Source organism: Cherax quadricarinatus, chromosome 6 (genome assembly GCF_038502225.1).
Source record: "Cherax quadricarinatus isolate ZL_2023a chromosome 6, ASM3850222v1, whole genome shotgun sequence".
Classification (NCBI taxonomy): Eukaryota; Metazoa; Arthropoda; class Malacostraca; order Decapoda; family Parastacidae; genus Cherax; species Cherax quadricarinatus.
The window spans coordinates 68,019,978-68,035,641 of NC_091297.1; the positions used below are offsets into that span (position 1 = coordinate 68,019,978).

The 15,664-nt window shown below is 42.3% G+C and overlaps 1 protein-coding gene across 4 annotated transcripts in view; it reads left to right on the forward strand.

The window, feature by feature from the left end:
* LOC138852166 (serine-rich adhesin for platelets-like) overlaps positions 1–15,664 on the forward strand; it is a 927,448-nt gene that overhangs the window by 687,717 nt on the left and 224,067 nt on the right. For all 4 annotated transcript variants that reach the window (XM_070081857.1, XM_070081863.1, XM_070081870.1 and 1 more), the window contains one exon: positions 11,086–11,222. In XM_070081857.1, coding sequence (XP_069937958.1) covers positions 11,086–11,222 — 137 coding nt within the window. The remainder of the gene's footprint in view (positions 1–11,085; positions 11,223–15,664) is intronic.

Below are 15,664 nucleotides of genomic sequence, written 5' to 3' on the forward strand. Positions count from 1 at the left end.
TAACACCCTGTCACCACACTGCCCACACCAGTGAGATAACCCACTGTCACAACACTAAACACACCAGTGAGCTAACACCCAGTAACCACACTACCCACACCAGTGAGCTAACATCCTGTCACCACACTACCCACATCAGTGAGCTAACACCTTGTCACCACACTACCAACACCAGTGAGCTAGCACCCTGTCACCACACTACCCACAACAGTGAGCTAACACCCTGTCACCATACTACCTACACCAGTGAGCTAACACCCCAGTCACTACACTACTCACACCAGTGAAAAAACACCCTGTCACCCCATTACCCACACCAGTGAGCTAACACCCTGTCAGCACACTACAGACATCAGTGAGCTAACACCTTGTCACCACACTACCCACACCATTGAGCTAACACACTGTCACCACACTACCCACACCAGTGAGCTAACTCCCTGTAACCACGCTACCCACACCAGTAAGCTAACTCTCTGTCACCACACTACCCACACCAGTGAGCTAATACCATATCACCACACTACCCACAACATGGAGCTAACACCCTGTCACCACACTACCCACAACAGAGAGCTAACACCCTGTCACAACACTACCCACATAAGTGACCTAACACCCTGTCACCACGCTACCCACACCAGTAAGGTAACACCCTGTCACCACACTGCCCACACCAGTGAGCTAACACCCTGTAACCACACTAACCACACCAGTGAGCTAACACCCTGTAACCACACTAACCACACCAGTGAGCTAACACCCTGTAACCACACTAACCACACCAGTGAGCTAACATCCTGTCACCACAATACCCACACCAGTGTCAGCTAACACCCTCTCTCCACACTATCCACACCAGTGACCTAACACCCTGTCACCACACTACCCACACCAATGAGCTAACACCCTGTTACCCCACTACCCACACCAGTGAGGTAACACCCTGTCACCACACTACCCACTCCAGTATGCTAAAAAACCCTTGTCACGGCACTACCCACACCAGAAAACTAATACCCAGTCTCCACACTACCCACACCAATGAGCTAACACCTTGCCACCACACTTCCAACACCAGTGAGCTAACACCCTGTCACCACACTACACACACAAGTGAGCTAACACCCTGTCATCACACTACACACACCAGTGAGCTAACACCTTGTCACCACACTACCCACACCAGTGAGCTAACACCCTGTCACCACACTACCCACACCAGTGAGCTAACACTGTAACCACACTACCCACACCAGTGAGCTAACACTGTCACCACACAACCCACACCAGTGAGCTAACACCCTGTCACCACACTACCCACACCAGTGAGCTAACACCCTGCCACCACACTACCCACAACAGTGAGCTAACACCCTGTCACCACACTACCTACACCAGTGAGCTAACACGTTAGTCACTACACTACTCACACCAGTGAGTAAACACCCTGTCACCCCACTACCCACACCAGTGAGGTAACACCCTATCACCACACTACCCACACCAGTGAGCTAACTCCCTGTAACCACACTACCCACACCAGTAAGCTATCACCAGTAAGCTAACACCAGTAAGCTAACACCAGTAAGGTAACGTTTCGGCCCTCAGGACCGAAACGTTTTCTAATAAATATGTCCTAGTGTTTCCTTATGTGTTTTTCCACACCACACATTGGCCTCAGACATGACATCTCCACTGCCTCCAGCCTTCTCCTTGTTGCAACATTCACCACCCATGCTTCACACACATATAAGAGAGCTGGTATAACTGTATTTGCTTTCATGGATAAAGTTCTTTGTCTCCACAGACTCCTCAGTGCACTACTCACTTTTTTCCTCGTCGTCAATTCTATGATTCACCTCATTCTTCATAGACCCATCTGCTGACACGTCCAATCCTAATTATCTGAAAACATCCACCTCCTCCATACTCTCTCTCTCCAATGTGATATTCAATCTTTCGTTACCTAATTATTTGTGATGAATGGTTTGAAAAACCGACAAGTTGAAGATTGAGACACTTATGCAGCATATGGGAATCTTTATTCAGGAAACGTTTCGCCACACAGTGGCTTCATCAGTCCAATACAAAGAGGAAGGCGTAAGGAGAGGAGGAGAATGAGGTAATCAGTCCCTCAACCTGGAGTCGATGTGTTCAGTCCATCAATCTTGTAGAATGTACAGCATAGGGCCGTAGACGTGGCTTATATACTGTAGTGAGGTGACGTGAAGCAGGTGGAGGCGGGGTCATAGTGGTACCATCCACTAGTCGAAGTAGGTCTTCGTCCAAAGGTTGAACAAGTGTTGAAGAATTCTTTGTAACAAGACCCCATGATGCTGCAGTGTCTGACAGTTGTGATGGGGTCTTGTTACAAAGAATTCTTCAACACTTGTTCAACCTTTGGACGAAGACCTACTTCGACTAGTGGATGGTACCACTATGACCCCGCCTCCATCTGCTTCACGTCACCTCACTACAGTATATAAGCCACGTCTACGGCCCTATGCTGTACATTCTACAAGATTGATGGACTGAACACATCGACTCCAGGTTGAGGGACTGATTACCTCATTCTCCTCCTCTCCTTACGCCTTCCTCTTTGTATTGGACTGATGAAGCCACTGTGTGGCGAAACGTTTCCTGAATAAAGATTCCCATATGCTGCATAAGTGTCTCAATCTTCAACCTAATTATTTGTTGTCCTCATCGCTTTACTGTTTCATATATTCACTTTCAATTTCCTTCTTGTACACACCCTACCAAACTCATCCACCGACCTTTGCAACTTCTCTTTAGAATCTCCCAAGAGCACAGTGTCATCAGCAAAGAGCAGCTGTGACAACTCCCACTTTATGTTAGATTCTTTATCTTTTAACTCCACGCCTCTTGCCAAGACCCTCGCATTTACTTCTCTTACAACCCCCATCTATAAATATATTAAACAACCACGGTGACATCACACATCCTTGTCTAAGGCCTACTTTTACTGGGAAATAATTTCCCTCTTTCCTACATACTCTAACTTGAGCCTCACTATCCTCGTAAAAACTCTTCACTGCTTTCAGTAACCTACCTCCTACACCATACACCTGCAACATTCGCCACATTGCTTCCCTATCCACCCTTCCCCCTTCCCCCCCTTCCCCCTCCTTCCTCCCCCAGAAGATCTCGTTTTATTTTAACTTTTTAACACAGCTGAATTACTTAGCTTTTTTAATTTTTATGGTTTAAATAATATAGTACCAGGACATTAATGGTAATTTGTCACTTCGTATTGACTTTTTTTCTGGTTATCCCGGACAAGTTAGGTTATGTATGATGATTGTACTCAGGTACACCTGTGCTTATATGTACTTATACGATTATGGGATGTTTCAAGACTGACGCACTCACACTTACATGACAACCACAATGTTTATAAAGTAAACCCCTGATATACGATTACTTGACATTATTGGCACATGCATTACAGAAGCCTTTGGTTATACCGACCATTTCAGGCAACTTGAAAACTAACTCATAAGTACCGGACAATTATTTATTTATATTAGTGTACTAGAATGTTATGTTACAATATTGTTGTAACTATTGTTGTAACTATTGTTGTAACTATTGTTGTAACTATTGTTGTAACTATTGTTGTAACTATTGTTGTAACTATTGTTGTAACTATTGTTGTAACTATTGTTGTAACTATTGTTGTAACTATTGTTGTAACTATTGTTGTAACTATTGTTGTAACTATGTTGTAACTATTGTTTGTAACTATTGTTGTAACTATGTTGTAACTATTGTTGTAACTATTGTTGTAACTATTGTTGTAACTATGTTGTAACTATTGTTGTAACTATTGTTGTAACTATTGTTGTAGCTATTGTTGTAACTATTGTTGTAACTATTGTTGTAACTATTGTTGTAACTATTGTTGTAACTATTGTTGTAAGTATTGTTGTAACTATGAGGAACTATTGTTTGTAACTATTGTTGTAACTATGTTGTAACTATTGTTGTAACTATTGTTGTAACTATTGTTGTAACTATGTTGTAACTATTGTTTGTAACTATTGTTGTAACTATTGTTGTAACTATTGTTGTAACTATTGTTGTAACTATTGTTGTAACTATTGTTGTAACTATTGTTGTAACTATTGTTGTAACTATTGTTGTAACTATTGTTGTAACTATTGTTGTAACTATTGTTGTAACTATGTTGTAACTATTGTTTGTAACTATTGTTGTAACTATGTTGTAACTATTGTTGTAACTATTGTTGTAACTATTGTTGTAACTATGTTGTAACTATTGTTTGTAACTATTGTTGTAACTATTGTTGTAACTATTGTTGTAACTATTGTTGTAACTATTGTTGTAACTATTGTTGTAACTATTGTTGTAACTATTGTTGTAACTATTGTTGTAACTATGTTGTAACTATTGTTTGTAACTATTGTTGTAACTATTGTTGTAACTATTGTTGTAACTATGTTGTAACTATTGTTTGTAACTATTGTTGTAACTATTGTTGTAACTATGTTGTAACTATTGTTTGTAACTATTGTTGTAACTATGTTGTAACTATTGTTGTAACTATTGTTGTAACTATTGTTGTAACTATTGTTGTAACTATTGTTGTAACTATTGTTGTAATTATTGTTGTAACTATTGTTGTAACTATGTTGTAACTATTGTTGTAACTATTGTTGTAACTATTGTTGTAACTATTGTTGTAACTATTGTTGTAACTATGTTGTAACTATTGTTTGTAACTATTGTTGTAACTATGTTGTAACTATTGTTGTAACTATTGTTGTAACTATTGTTGTAACTATGTTGTAACTATTGTTTGTAACTATTGTTGTAACTATTGTTGTAACTATTGTTGTAACTATTGTTGTAACTATGTTGTAACTATTGTTGTAACTATTGCTGTAACTATTGTTGTAACTATTGTTGTAACTATGTTGTAACTATTGTTTGTAACTATTGTTGTAACTATAGTTGTAACTATTGTTGTAACTATGTTGTAACTATTGTTTGTAACTATTGTTGTAACTATTGTTGTAACTATGTTGTAACTATTGTTTGTAACTATTGTTGTAACTATGTTGTAACTATTGTTGTAACTATTGTTGTAACTATTGTTGTAACTATGTTGTAACTATTGTTTGTAACTATTGTTGTAACTATGTTGTAACTATTGTTGTAACTATTGTTGTAACTATTGTTGTAACTATGTTGTAACTATTGTTTGTAACTATTGTTGTAACTATGTTGTAACTATTGTTGTAACTATTGTTGTAACTATTGTTGTAACTATTGTTGTAACTATGTTGTAACTATTGTTTGTAACTATTGTTGTAACTATGTTGTAACTATTGTTGTAACTATTGTTGTAACTATTGTTGTAACTATGTTGTAACTATTGTTTGTAACTATTGTTGTAACTATGTTGTAACTATTGTTGTAACTATTGTTGTAACTATTGTTGTAACTATTGTTGTAACTATTGTTGTAACTATTGTTGTAACTATTGTTGTAACTATTGTTTTAGTAGAGTAAATGTTGCAAAATGTTGAATAATATTGACAACTTTTGTGACAGCCATTCATAAAGTTTTTTTCAGTATAAATTTTATACTCTTGTATTCTACTGTATTTCTGTACTCTGCTACACTCTGCGATACAGTACAGCAGAGTGCTACTCTGCTACACTCTGCGATACAGTACAGCAGAGTGCTACTCTGCTACACTCTGCGATACAGTACAGCAGAGTGCTACTCTGCTACACTCTGCGACACAGTACAGCAGAGTGCTACTCTGCTACACTCTGCGATACAGTACAGCAGAGTGCTACTCTGCTACACTCTGCGACACAGTACAGCAGAGTGCTACTCTGCTACACTCTGCGATACAGTACAGCAGAGTGCTACTCTGCTACACTCTGCGACACAGTACAGCAGAGTGCTACTCTGCTACACTCTGCGATACAGTACAGCAGAGTGCTACTCTGCTACACTCTGCGACACAGTACAGCAGAGTGCTACTCTGCTACACTCTGCGACACAGTACAGCAGAGTGCTACTCTGCTACACTCTGCGATACAGTACAGCAGAGTGCTACTCTGCTACACTCTGCGATACAGTACAGCAGAGTGCTACTCTGCTACACTCTGCGATACAGTACAGCAGAGTGCTACTCTGCTACACTCTGCGACACAGTACAGCAGAGTGCTACTCTGCTACACTCTGCGATACAGTACAGCAGAGTGCTACTCTGCTACACTCTGCGATACAGTACAGCAGAGTGCCACTCTGCTACACTCTGCGATACAGTACAGCAGAGTGCTACTCTGCTACACTCTGCGATACAGTACAGCAGAGTGCCACTCTGCTACACTCTGCGATACAGTACAGCAGAGTGCTACTCTGCTACACTCTGCGATACAGTACAGCAGAGTGCTACTCTGCTACACTCTGCGATACAGTACAGCAGAGTGCTACTCTGCTACACTCTGCGATACAGTACAGCAGAGTGCTACTCTGCTACACTCTGCGATACAGTACAGCAGAGTGCTACTCTGCTACACTCTGCGATACAGTACAGCAGAGTGCTACTCTGCTACACTCTGCGATACAGTACAGCAGAGTGCTACTCTGCTACACTCTGCGACACAGTACAGCAGAGTGCTACTCTGCTACACTCTGCGATACAGTACAGCAGAGTGCTACTCTGCTACACTCTGCGATACAGTACAGCAGAGTGCTACTCTGCTACACTCTGCGATACAGTACAGCAGAGTGCTACTCTGCTACACTCTGCGATACAGTACAGCAGAGTGCTACTCTGCTACACTCTGCGATACAGTACAGCAGAGTGCTACTCTGCTACACTCTGCGATACAGTACAGCAGAGTGCTACTCTGCTACACTCTGCGACACAGTACAGCAGAGTGCTACTCTGCTACACTCTGCGATACAGTACAGCAGAGTGCTACTCTGCTACACTCTGCGACACAGTACAGCAGAGTGCTACTCTGCTACACTCTGCGATACAGTACAGCAGAGTGCTACTCTGCTACACTCTGCGATACAGTACAGCAGAGTGCTACTCTGCTACACTCTGCGATACAGTACAGCAGAGTGCTACTCTGCTACACTCTGCGATACAGTACAGCAGAGTGCTACTCTGCTACACTCTGCGACACAGTACAGCAGAGTGCTACTCTGCTACACTCTGCGACACAGTACAGCAGAGTGCTACTCTGCTACACTCTGCGACACAGTACAGCAGAGTGCTACTCTGCTACACTCTGCGATACAGTACAGCAGAGTGCTACTCTGCTACACTCTGCGATACAGTACAGCAGAGTGCTACTCTGCTACACTCTGCGATACAGTACAGCAGAGTGCTACTCTGCTACACTCTGCGACACAGTACAGCAGAGTGCTACTCTGCTACACTCTGCGACACAGTACAGCAGAGTGCTACTCTGCTACACTCTGCGATACAGTACAGCAGAGTGCTACTCTGCTACACTCTGCGATACAGTACAGCAGAGTGCTACTCTGCTACACTCTGCGATACAGTACAGCAGAGTGCTACTCTGCTACACTCTGCGACACAGTACAGCAGAGTGCTACTCTGCTACACTCTGCGACACAGTACAGCAGAGTGCTACTCTCCGCGCACTCTCCAGTACTCAACTTGCTACATAAATCTGTTGGATACATAGTTACCTAAATAAATCATTGCTTCCCGAGGTGTATGTCTCTCAGTATAGTGTGTATGTCTCTCCCTATAGTGTGTATGTCTCTCAGTATAGTGTGTATGTCTCTCCCTATAGTGTGTATGTCTCTCAGTATAGTGTGTATGTCTCTCACTATAGTGTGTATGTCTCTCAGTATAGTGTATATCTCTCACTATAGTGTGTATGTCTCTCACTATAGTGTGTATGTCTCTCACTATACTGTGTATGTCTCTCACTATAGTGTGTATGTCTCTCACTATACTGTGTATGTCTCTCACTATAGTGTGTATGTCTCTCACTATAGTGTGTATGTCTCTCACTATAGTGTGTATGTCTCTCACTATAGTGTGTATGTCTCTCACTATAGTGTGTATGTCTCTCACTATAGTGTGTATGTCTCTCACTATAGTGTGTATGTCTCTCACTATAGTGTGTATGTCTCTCACTATAGTGTGTATGTCTCTCACTATAGTGTGTATGTCTCTCACTATAGTGTGTATGTCTCTCACTATAGTGTGTATGTCTCTCACTATAGTGTGTATGTCTCTCACTATAGTGTGTATGTCTCTCACTATAGTGTGTATGTCTCTCACTATACTGTGTATGTCTCTCACTATAGTGTGTATGTCTCTCACTATAGTGTGTATGTCTCTCACTATACTGTGTATGTCTCTCACTATAGTGTGTATGTCTCTCAGTATAGTGTGTATGTCTCTCAGTATAGTGTGTATGTCTCTCTGTATAGTGTGTATGTCTCTCACTATACTGTGTATGTCTCTCACTATAGTGTGTATGTCTCTCACTATAGTGTGTATGTCTCTCACTATACTGTGTATGTCTCTCACTATACTGTGTATGTCTCTCACTATACTGTGTATGTCTCTCACTATAGTGTGTATGTCTCTCACTATAGTGTGTATGTCTCTCAGTATAGTGTGTATGTCTCTCTGTATAGTGTGTATGTCTCTCTGTATAGTGTGTATGTCTCTCAGTATAGTGTGTATGTCTCTCTGTATAGTGTGTATGTCTCTCACTATACTGTGTATGTCTCTCACTATAGTGTGTATGTCTCTCACTATAGTGTGTATGTCTCTCACTATACTGTGTATGTCTCTCACTATACTGTGTATGTCTCTCACTATACTGTGTATGTCTCTCAGTATAGTGTGTATGTCTCTCAGTATAGTGTGTATGTCTCTCTGTATAGTGTGTATGTCTCTCACTATACTGTGTATGTCTCTCAGTATAGTGTGTATGTCTCTCTGTATAGTGTGTATGTCTCTCACTATACTGTGTATGTCTCTCACTATACTGTGTATGTCTCTCAGTATAGTGTGTATGTCTCTCAGTATAGTGTGTATGTCTCTCACTATAGTGTGTATGTCTCTCACTATACTGTGTATGTCTCTCACTATACTGTGTATGTCTCTCAGTATAGTGTGTATGTCTCTCAGTATAGTGTGTATGTCTCTCACTATAGTGTGTATATCTCTCAGTATAGTGTGTATATCTGGCAGTATAGTGTGTACATCTCTCAGTATAGTGTGTATATGTCTCAGTATAGTGTGTATATCTCAGTATAGTTTGTATATCTCTCAGTATAGTGTGTATATCTCTCAGTATAGTGTGTATATCTCTCAGTATAGTGTGTATATCTCTCAGTATAGTGCGTATGTGTCTCAGTATAGTTTGTACATCTCTCAGTATAGTGTGTATATGTCTCAGTATAGTGTGTATATCTCAGTATAGTTTGTATATCTCTCAGTATAGTGTGTATATCTCTCAGTATAGTGTGTATATCTCTCAGTATAGTTTGTATATCTCTCAGTATAGTGTGTATATCTCTCAGTATAGTGCGTATGTGTCTCAGTATAGTGTGTATATCTCTCAGTATAGTGTGTATATCTCTCAGTATAGTGTGTATATCTCTCAGTATAGTTTGTATATATCTCAGTATAGTGTGTATATCTCTCAGTATAGTGTGTATATATCTCAGTATAGTGTGTATATCTCTCAGTATAGTGCGTATGTGTCTCAGTATAGTGTGTATATCTCTCAGTATAGTGTGTATATCTCTCAGTATAGTGTGTATATATCTCAGTATAGTGTGTATATCTCTCAGTATAGTGCGTATGTGTCTCAGTATAGTGTGTATATCTCTCAGTAGAGTGTGTATATCTCTCAGTATAGTGTGTATATCTCTCAGTATAGTGTGTATATCTCTCGGTATAGTGTGTATATCTCTCAGTTTAGTGTGTATATCTCTCAGTATAGTGTGTATATCTCTCAGTATAGTGTGCGTATATCTAAGTATAGTGTGTGTATCTCTCAGTATAGTGCGTATGTGTCTCAGTATAGTGTGTATATCTCTCAGTATAGTGTGTATATCTCTCAGTATAGTGTGCGTATATCTAAGTATAGTGTGTGTATCTCTCAGTATAGTGCGTATGTGTCTCAGTATAGTGTGTATATATCTCAGTATAGTGTGTATATCTCTCAGTATAGTGTGCGTATATCTAAGTATAGTGTGTGTATCTCTCAGTATAGTGCGTATGTGTCTCAGTATAGTGTGTATATATCTCAGTATAGTGTGTATATCTCTCAGTATAGTGTGTATGTCTCTCTGTATAGTGTATATATTTCTCAGTATAGTGTGTATATCTCTCAGTATAGTGTGTATGTCTCTCTGTATAGTGTATATATTTCTCAGTATAGTGTGTATATCTCTCAGTATAGTGTGCATATCTCTCGTATAGTGTGTATATCTCTCAGTATAGTGTGTATATCTCTCAGTATAGTTTATATATTTCTCAGTATAGTGTGTATATCTCTCAGTATAGTGTGTATATCTCTCGTATAGTGTGTATATCTCTCAGTATAGTGTGTATATCTCTTAGTATAGTGTGTATATCTCTCAGTACAGTGTGTATGTCTCTCAGTATAGTTTATATATTTCTCAGTATAGTGTGTATATCTCTCAGTATAGTGTGTATATCTCTCGTATAGTGTGAATGTGTCTCAGTGTAGGTACACAAGCTGACACTATTCTCTACTGAAGACAAGAAATTATCCTCTACCGTCGATGTTCTGGTAAGATGTGGCTTTAATGAACTTCATAAAACCGATAAACATCAACTCTGTTAATTCAACCAACGTGGCCAGCACCATTCCTATTTCTCTGACAGTACCTTCCTTCATCAACCATGTTTGGCCTTGTTAACCCTAGTGCAATAGGGTCCTTATTAGCTAACTTTCATATTTAACCCCTACCGCAAAGAAAAATTACATTTTTTCCTGCATGCTTAATTAACTCTTACTGTCTTTTTGCTCTTTCAGAGAAATTCAGCGAGCTTCAGGCGAGTGGATGAATGAGTTCGTGCGTCGACCCAGTCGTCGACGAGAGAATAAAGTGTATGTGCCCCCAGCTGATGTGGTCAAGCGTTCACTTATCAAGCGATCATGGACTATCTCAAGTGAGTTGTGTACTCACCTAATTGTATGCACCTAATTGTGGTTTCAGGGGTCCATTCATAGCTCCTGGCCCCTCCTCTTCACTGGTTGCTACTAGGTCCACTCTCCCCCTATTCAATGAGGTTTATCATATCTCTTCTTAAGTTCTTAAAGTTATGTATTGATCCTGACTCCACTACATCACTATCATCTGTGTTAGTTACCATTGTACTCACCTAGTTGAGGTTGTGTGTGTGTGTGTGTGTGTGTGTGTGTGTGTGTGTGTGTGTGTGTGTGTGTGTATGTGTGTGTATGTGTGTGTGTATGTGTGTGTGTGTACTCACCTAGTTGAGGTTGCGGGGGTCGAGTCCGAGCTCCTGTGTGTGTACGTGTGTATGTGTGTATGTGTGTGTGTGTGTGTGTGTGTGTGTGTGTGTGTGTGTGTATGTGTGTGTGTGTGTGTACTCACCTAGTTGAGGTTGCGGGGGTCGAGTCCGAGCTCTTGTACTCACCTAGTTGTACTCACCTAGTTGAGGTTGCGGGGGTCGAGTCCGAGCTCCTGGCCCCGCCTCTTCACTGATCGCTACTAGGTCACTCTCCCTGAGCCGTGAGCTTTATCATACCTCTGCTTAAAGCTATGTATGGATCCTGCCTCCACTACATCGCTTCCCAAACTATTCCACTTACTGACTACTCTGTGGCTGAAGAAATACTTCCTAACATCCCTGTGATTCATCTGTGTCTTCAGCTTCCAACTGTGTCCCCTTGTTACTGTGTCCAATCTCTGGAACATCCTGTCTTTGTCCACCTTGTCAATTCCTGTGTGTGTGTGTGTGTGTGTGTACTCACCTATTTGTGGTTGCAGGGGTCGAGTCCTAGCTCCTGGCCCCGCCTCTTCACCGGTTGCTACTAGACCCTCTCTCTCACCGCTCCATGAGCTTTATCAAACCTCGTCTTAAAACTGTGTATGGTTCCTGCCTCCACTACGTCATTTTCTAGGCTATTCCACTGCCTTACAACTCTATGACTGAAGAAATACTTCCTACTATCTCTCTGACTCATTTGTGTCTTCAACTTCCAATTGTGGCCTCTTGTTTCTGTGTCCCCTCCCTGGAACATCCTGTCCTTGTCCACCTTGTCTATTCCACGCAGTATTTTATATGTCGTTATCATGTCTCCCCTGACCCTCCTGTCCTCCAGTGTCGTCAGGCCGATTTCCCTTAATCTTTCTTCATAGGACATTCCCCTTAGCTCTGGAACTAACCTTGTTGCAAACCTTTGTACTTTCTCTAGTTTCTTGACGTGCTTTATCAAGTGCGGGTTCCAAACAGGTGCTGCATACTCCAGTATGGGCCTGACATACACGGTGTACAGTGTCTTGAATGATTCCTTACTAAGGTGTCGGAATGCTGTTCTCAGGTTTGCCAGGCGCCCATATGCTGCAGCAGTTATCTGATTGATGTGTGCTTCCGGAGACATGCTCGGTGTTATACTCACCCCAAGATCTTTCTCCTTGAGTGAGGTTTGCAGTCTTTGGCCACCTAGCCTATACTTTGTCTGTGGTCTTCTGTGCCCTTCCCCTATCTTCATGACTTTGCATTTGGCAGGATTAAATTCGAGAAGCCATTTGCTGGACCAGGTGTCCAGTCTGTCCAGGTCTCTTTGAAGTCCTGCCTGGTCCTCATCAGATTTAATTCTCCTCATTAACTTCACATCATCTGCAAACAGGGACACTTCTGAGTCTAACCCTTCCGTCATGTCGTTCACATATACCAAAAATAGCACTGGTCCTAGGACCGACCCCTGTGGGACCCCGCTCGTCACAGGTGCCCACTGTGATACATCATTACGTACCATGACTCGTTGTTGCCTCCCTGTCAGGTATTCTCTGATCCATTGCAGTGCTCTTCCTGTTATATGCGCCTGATGCTCTAGCTTCTGCACTAATCTCTTGTGAGGAACTGTGTCAAAGGCCTTCTTGCAGTCCAAGAAGATGCAATCAACCCACCCCTCTCTCTCTTGTCTTACTTCTGTTATTTTATCGTAAAACTCCAGAAGGTTTGTGACACAGGATTTGCCTTCCGTGAATCCGTGCTGGTTGGCATTTATACTCCTGTTCCGTTCCAGGTGCTCCACCACTCTCCTCCTGATAATCTTCTCCATAATTTTGCATACTATACACGTCAATGACACAGGTCTATAATTTAGTGCCTCTTTTCTGTCTCCTTTTTTGAAAATGGGAACTACATTTGCCGTCTTCCATACCTCAGGTAGTTGCCCAGTTTCCAGGGATGTGTTGAAGATTGTGGTAAGTGGTATGCACAACATATCTGCTCCCTCTCTAAGGACCCATGGAGAGATGTTGTCCGGTCCCATTGCCTTTGAGGTATCGATGTCCCTTAGCAGTTTCTTCACCTCCTCCTCATCTGTATGTATGTCGTCCAACACTTGTTGGTGTATTCCTTGTTGGTGTCCCCATCTGGTCTGTCCCCCCAGAGTCCTTCCTGTCTCTACTGTAAATACTTCCTTAAATCTCGTGTTGAGCTCCTCACATACCTCTTGATCGTTTCTTGTGAGTTCTCCACCTTCTTTCCTCAGCCTTATCACCTGGTCCTTGACTGTTGTCTTCCTCCTAATGTGGCTATACAGCAGTTTCGGGTCAGATTTGACTTTCGATGCTATGTCGTTTTCATACTGTCGCTGGGCCTCCCTCCTTATCTGCGCATACTCGTTTCTGGCTCTTCTACTAATCTCCTTGTTTTCCTGGGTCCTATGCCTCCTGTACCTTTTCCATTCTCTGTTGCACTTAGTTTTTGCCTCCCTACACCTTCGGGTAAACCAAGGACTCGTTTTGGTCTTCCTATTATTTCTGTTTCCCTTGGGAACAAAACTTTCCTCTGCCTCCTTGCACTTTGTTGCCACATATTCCATCATCTCGTTTACTGATTTTCCTACCATTTCTCTGTCCCACTGAACCTCCTGCAGGAAGTTTCTCATACCTGTGTAGTCCCCCCTTTTATAGTTTGGCCTGTCCCCTTCAGTTCCTGTTACCTTCTCCACTTGTAACTCTACTATATAGTCAAAACTCAGAACCACATGATCGCTAGCTCCAAGGGGCCTCTCGTAAGTGATGTCCTCGATGTCTGAACTGCTCAGGGTGAACACAAGATCCAGTCTTGCTGGCTCATCCTCCCCTCTCTCTCTGGTTGTGTCCCTGACATGTTGATGCATGAGGTTTTCAAGTACCACATCCATCATCTTGGCTCTCCATGTTTCGGGACCCCCATGTGGCTCCAAGTTTTCCCAGTCGATCTCCCTGTGGTTGAAATCGCCCATTACCAGTAACTTTGCTCTGCTCGAGTGAGCTCTTCTTGCCACCTCAGCCAGTGTGTCCACCATCACCCTGTTGTTTTCTTCGTACTCCTCTCTTGGCCTCCTGCAGTTCTGTGGTGGGTTATACATCACTCCAATGACTACTTTATGTTCTCCGGACTGAATTGTACCTACAATGTAGTCTCTTTCTCCAATCATGTCCATGCCTTCCATTTCCTCAAATCCCCATTGGTGTTTTATGAGCAGTGCAACCCCTCCTCCCCCTCTACTCCTTCTATCTTTCCTCAGGATCTGATATCCTGTTGGGAAGATTGTGTCTGTTATTGTCTCAGCGAGTTTTGTTTCTGTGACTGCTATGATGTCTGGGGATTTTTCACTGATTCTTTCATTCCACTCCTCATGTTTATTCGTTATTCCATCCGCGTTTGTGTACCAAACCTTTAGTTTCTTTTCTATCATTGTGGTCATGCAAGTATATTGGGGTTGGGGGAGCGAGAGCCTTGGTGGGGGCCTATATGGGGCTGTGGTGTAGGTGGGGTATGTGTTGGTGGGGGTGGGGTCAGAATGCCCATAAGGGACAGCTGTTGGGGTGAGGTTTGTGATATGGGGGTTGGTGGCAGAGGGAACAGTGAGTGGGTTGTAGTATAGGTTGCTCAGTTGCGTTGGGAATGTCGCGGGTGGGGTCTTTTGGTGGGAGATTCTGTGGGGTGTGTTTGCCCTTCCTCCTGTGTCTGGGTCCTGCTCATTTTCATTGCTTCTCGTTCCTCCTTGCGTCTCTGTACCCTCTCTTTCAGTGTAGTCCTTTCTTCTTGTGTTCTGTCGCGGTCGAGGTATACTCTCTGGTACCCCTCTTTGTCCCTCAGTCTTGCTTTCTCTTGCAGAATCCTGATTCGAACTGATTCTTCCTTGAAAGTTACTCTGACAGGCCGTATCCTTCCACTCGCAAACCACCCAATTCTCTGAAAATTTGTCACCTGGGTCATATTGCCCTCCCCTATTGTTTTCATGATGCCTTCAATCATTTTTTTCTCCTCCTGTTTTATTTCTTCAAAGTTGGCCCCCTTGGCTTCTTGGAGCCCGTACACAAAAACTGACCTCGCCCTTTCCTCCTCCCACTGAGTCTCCATCTGCG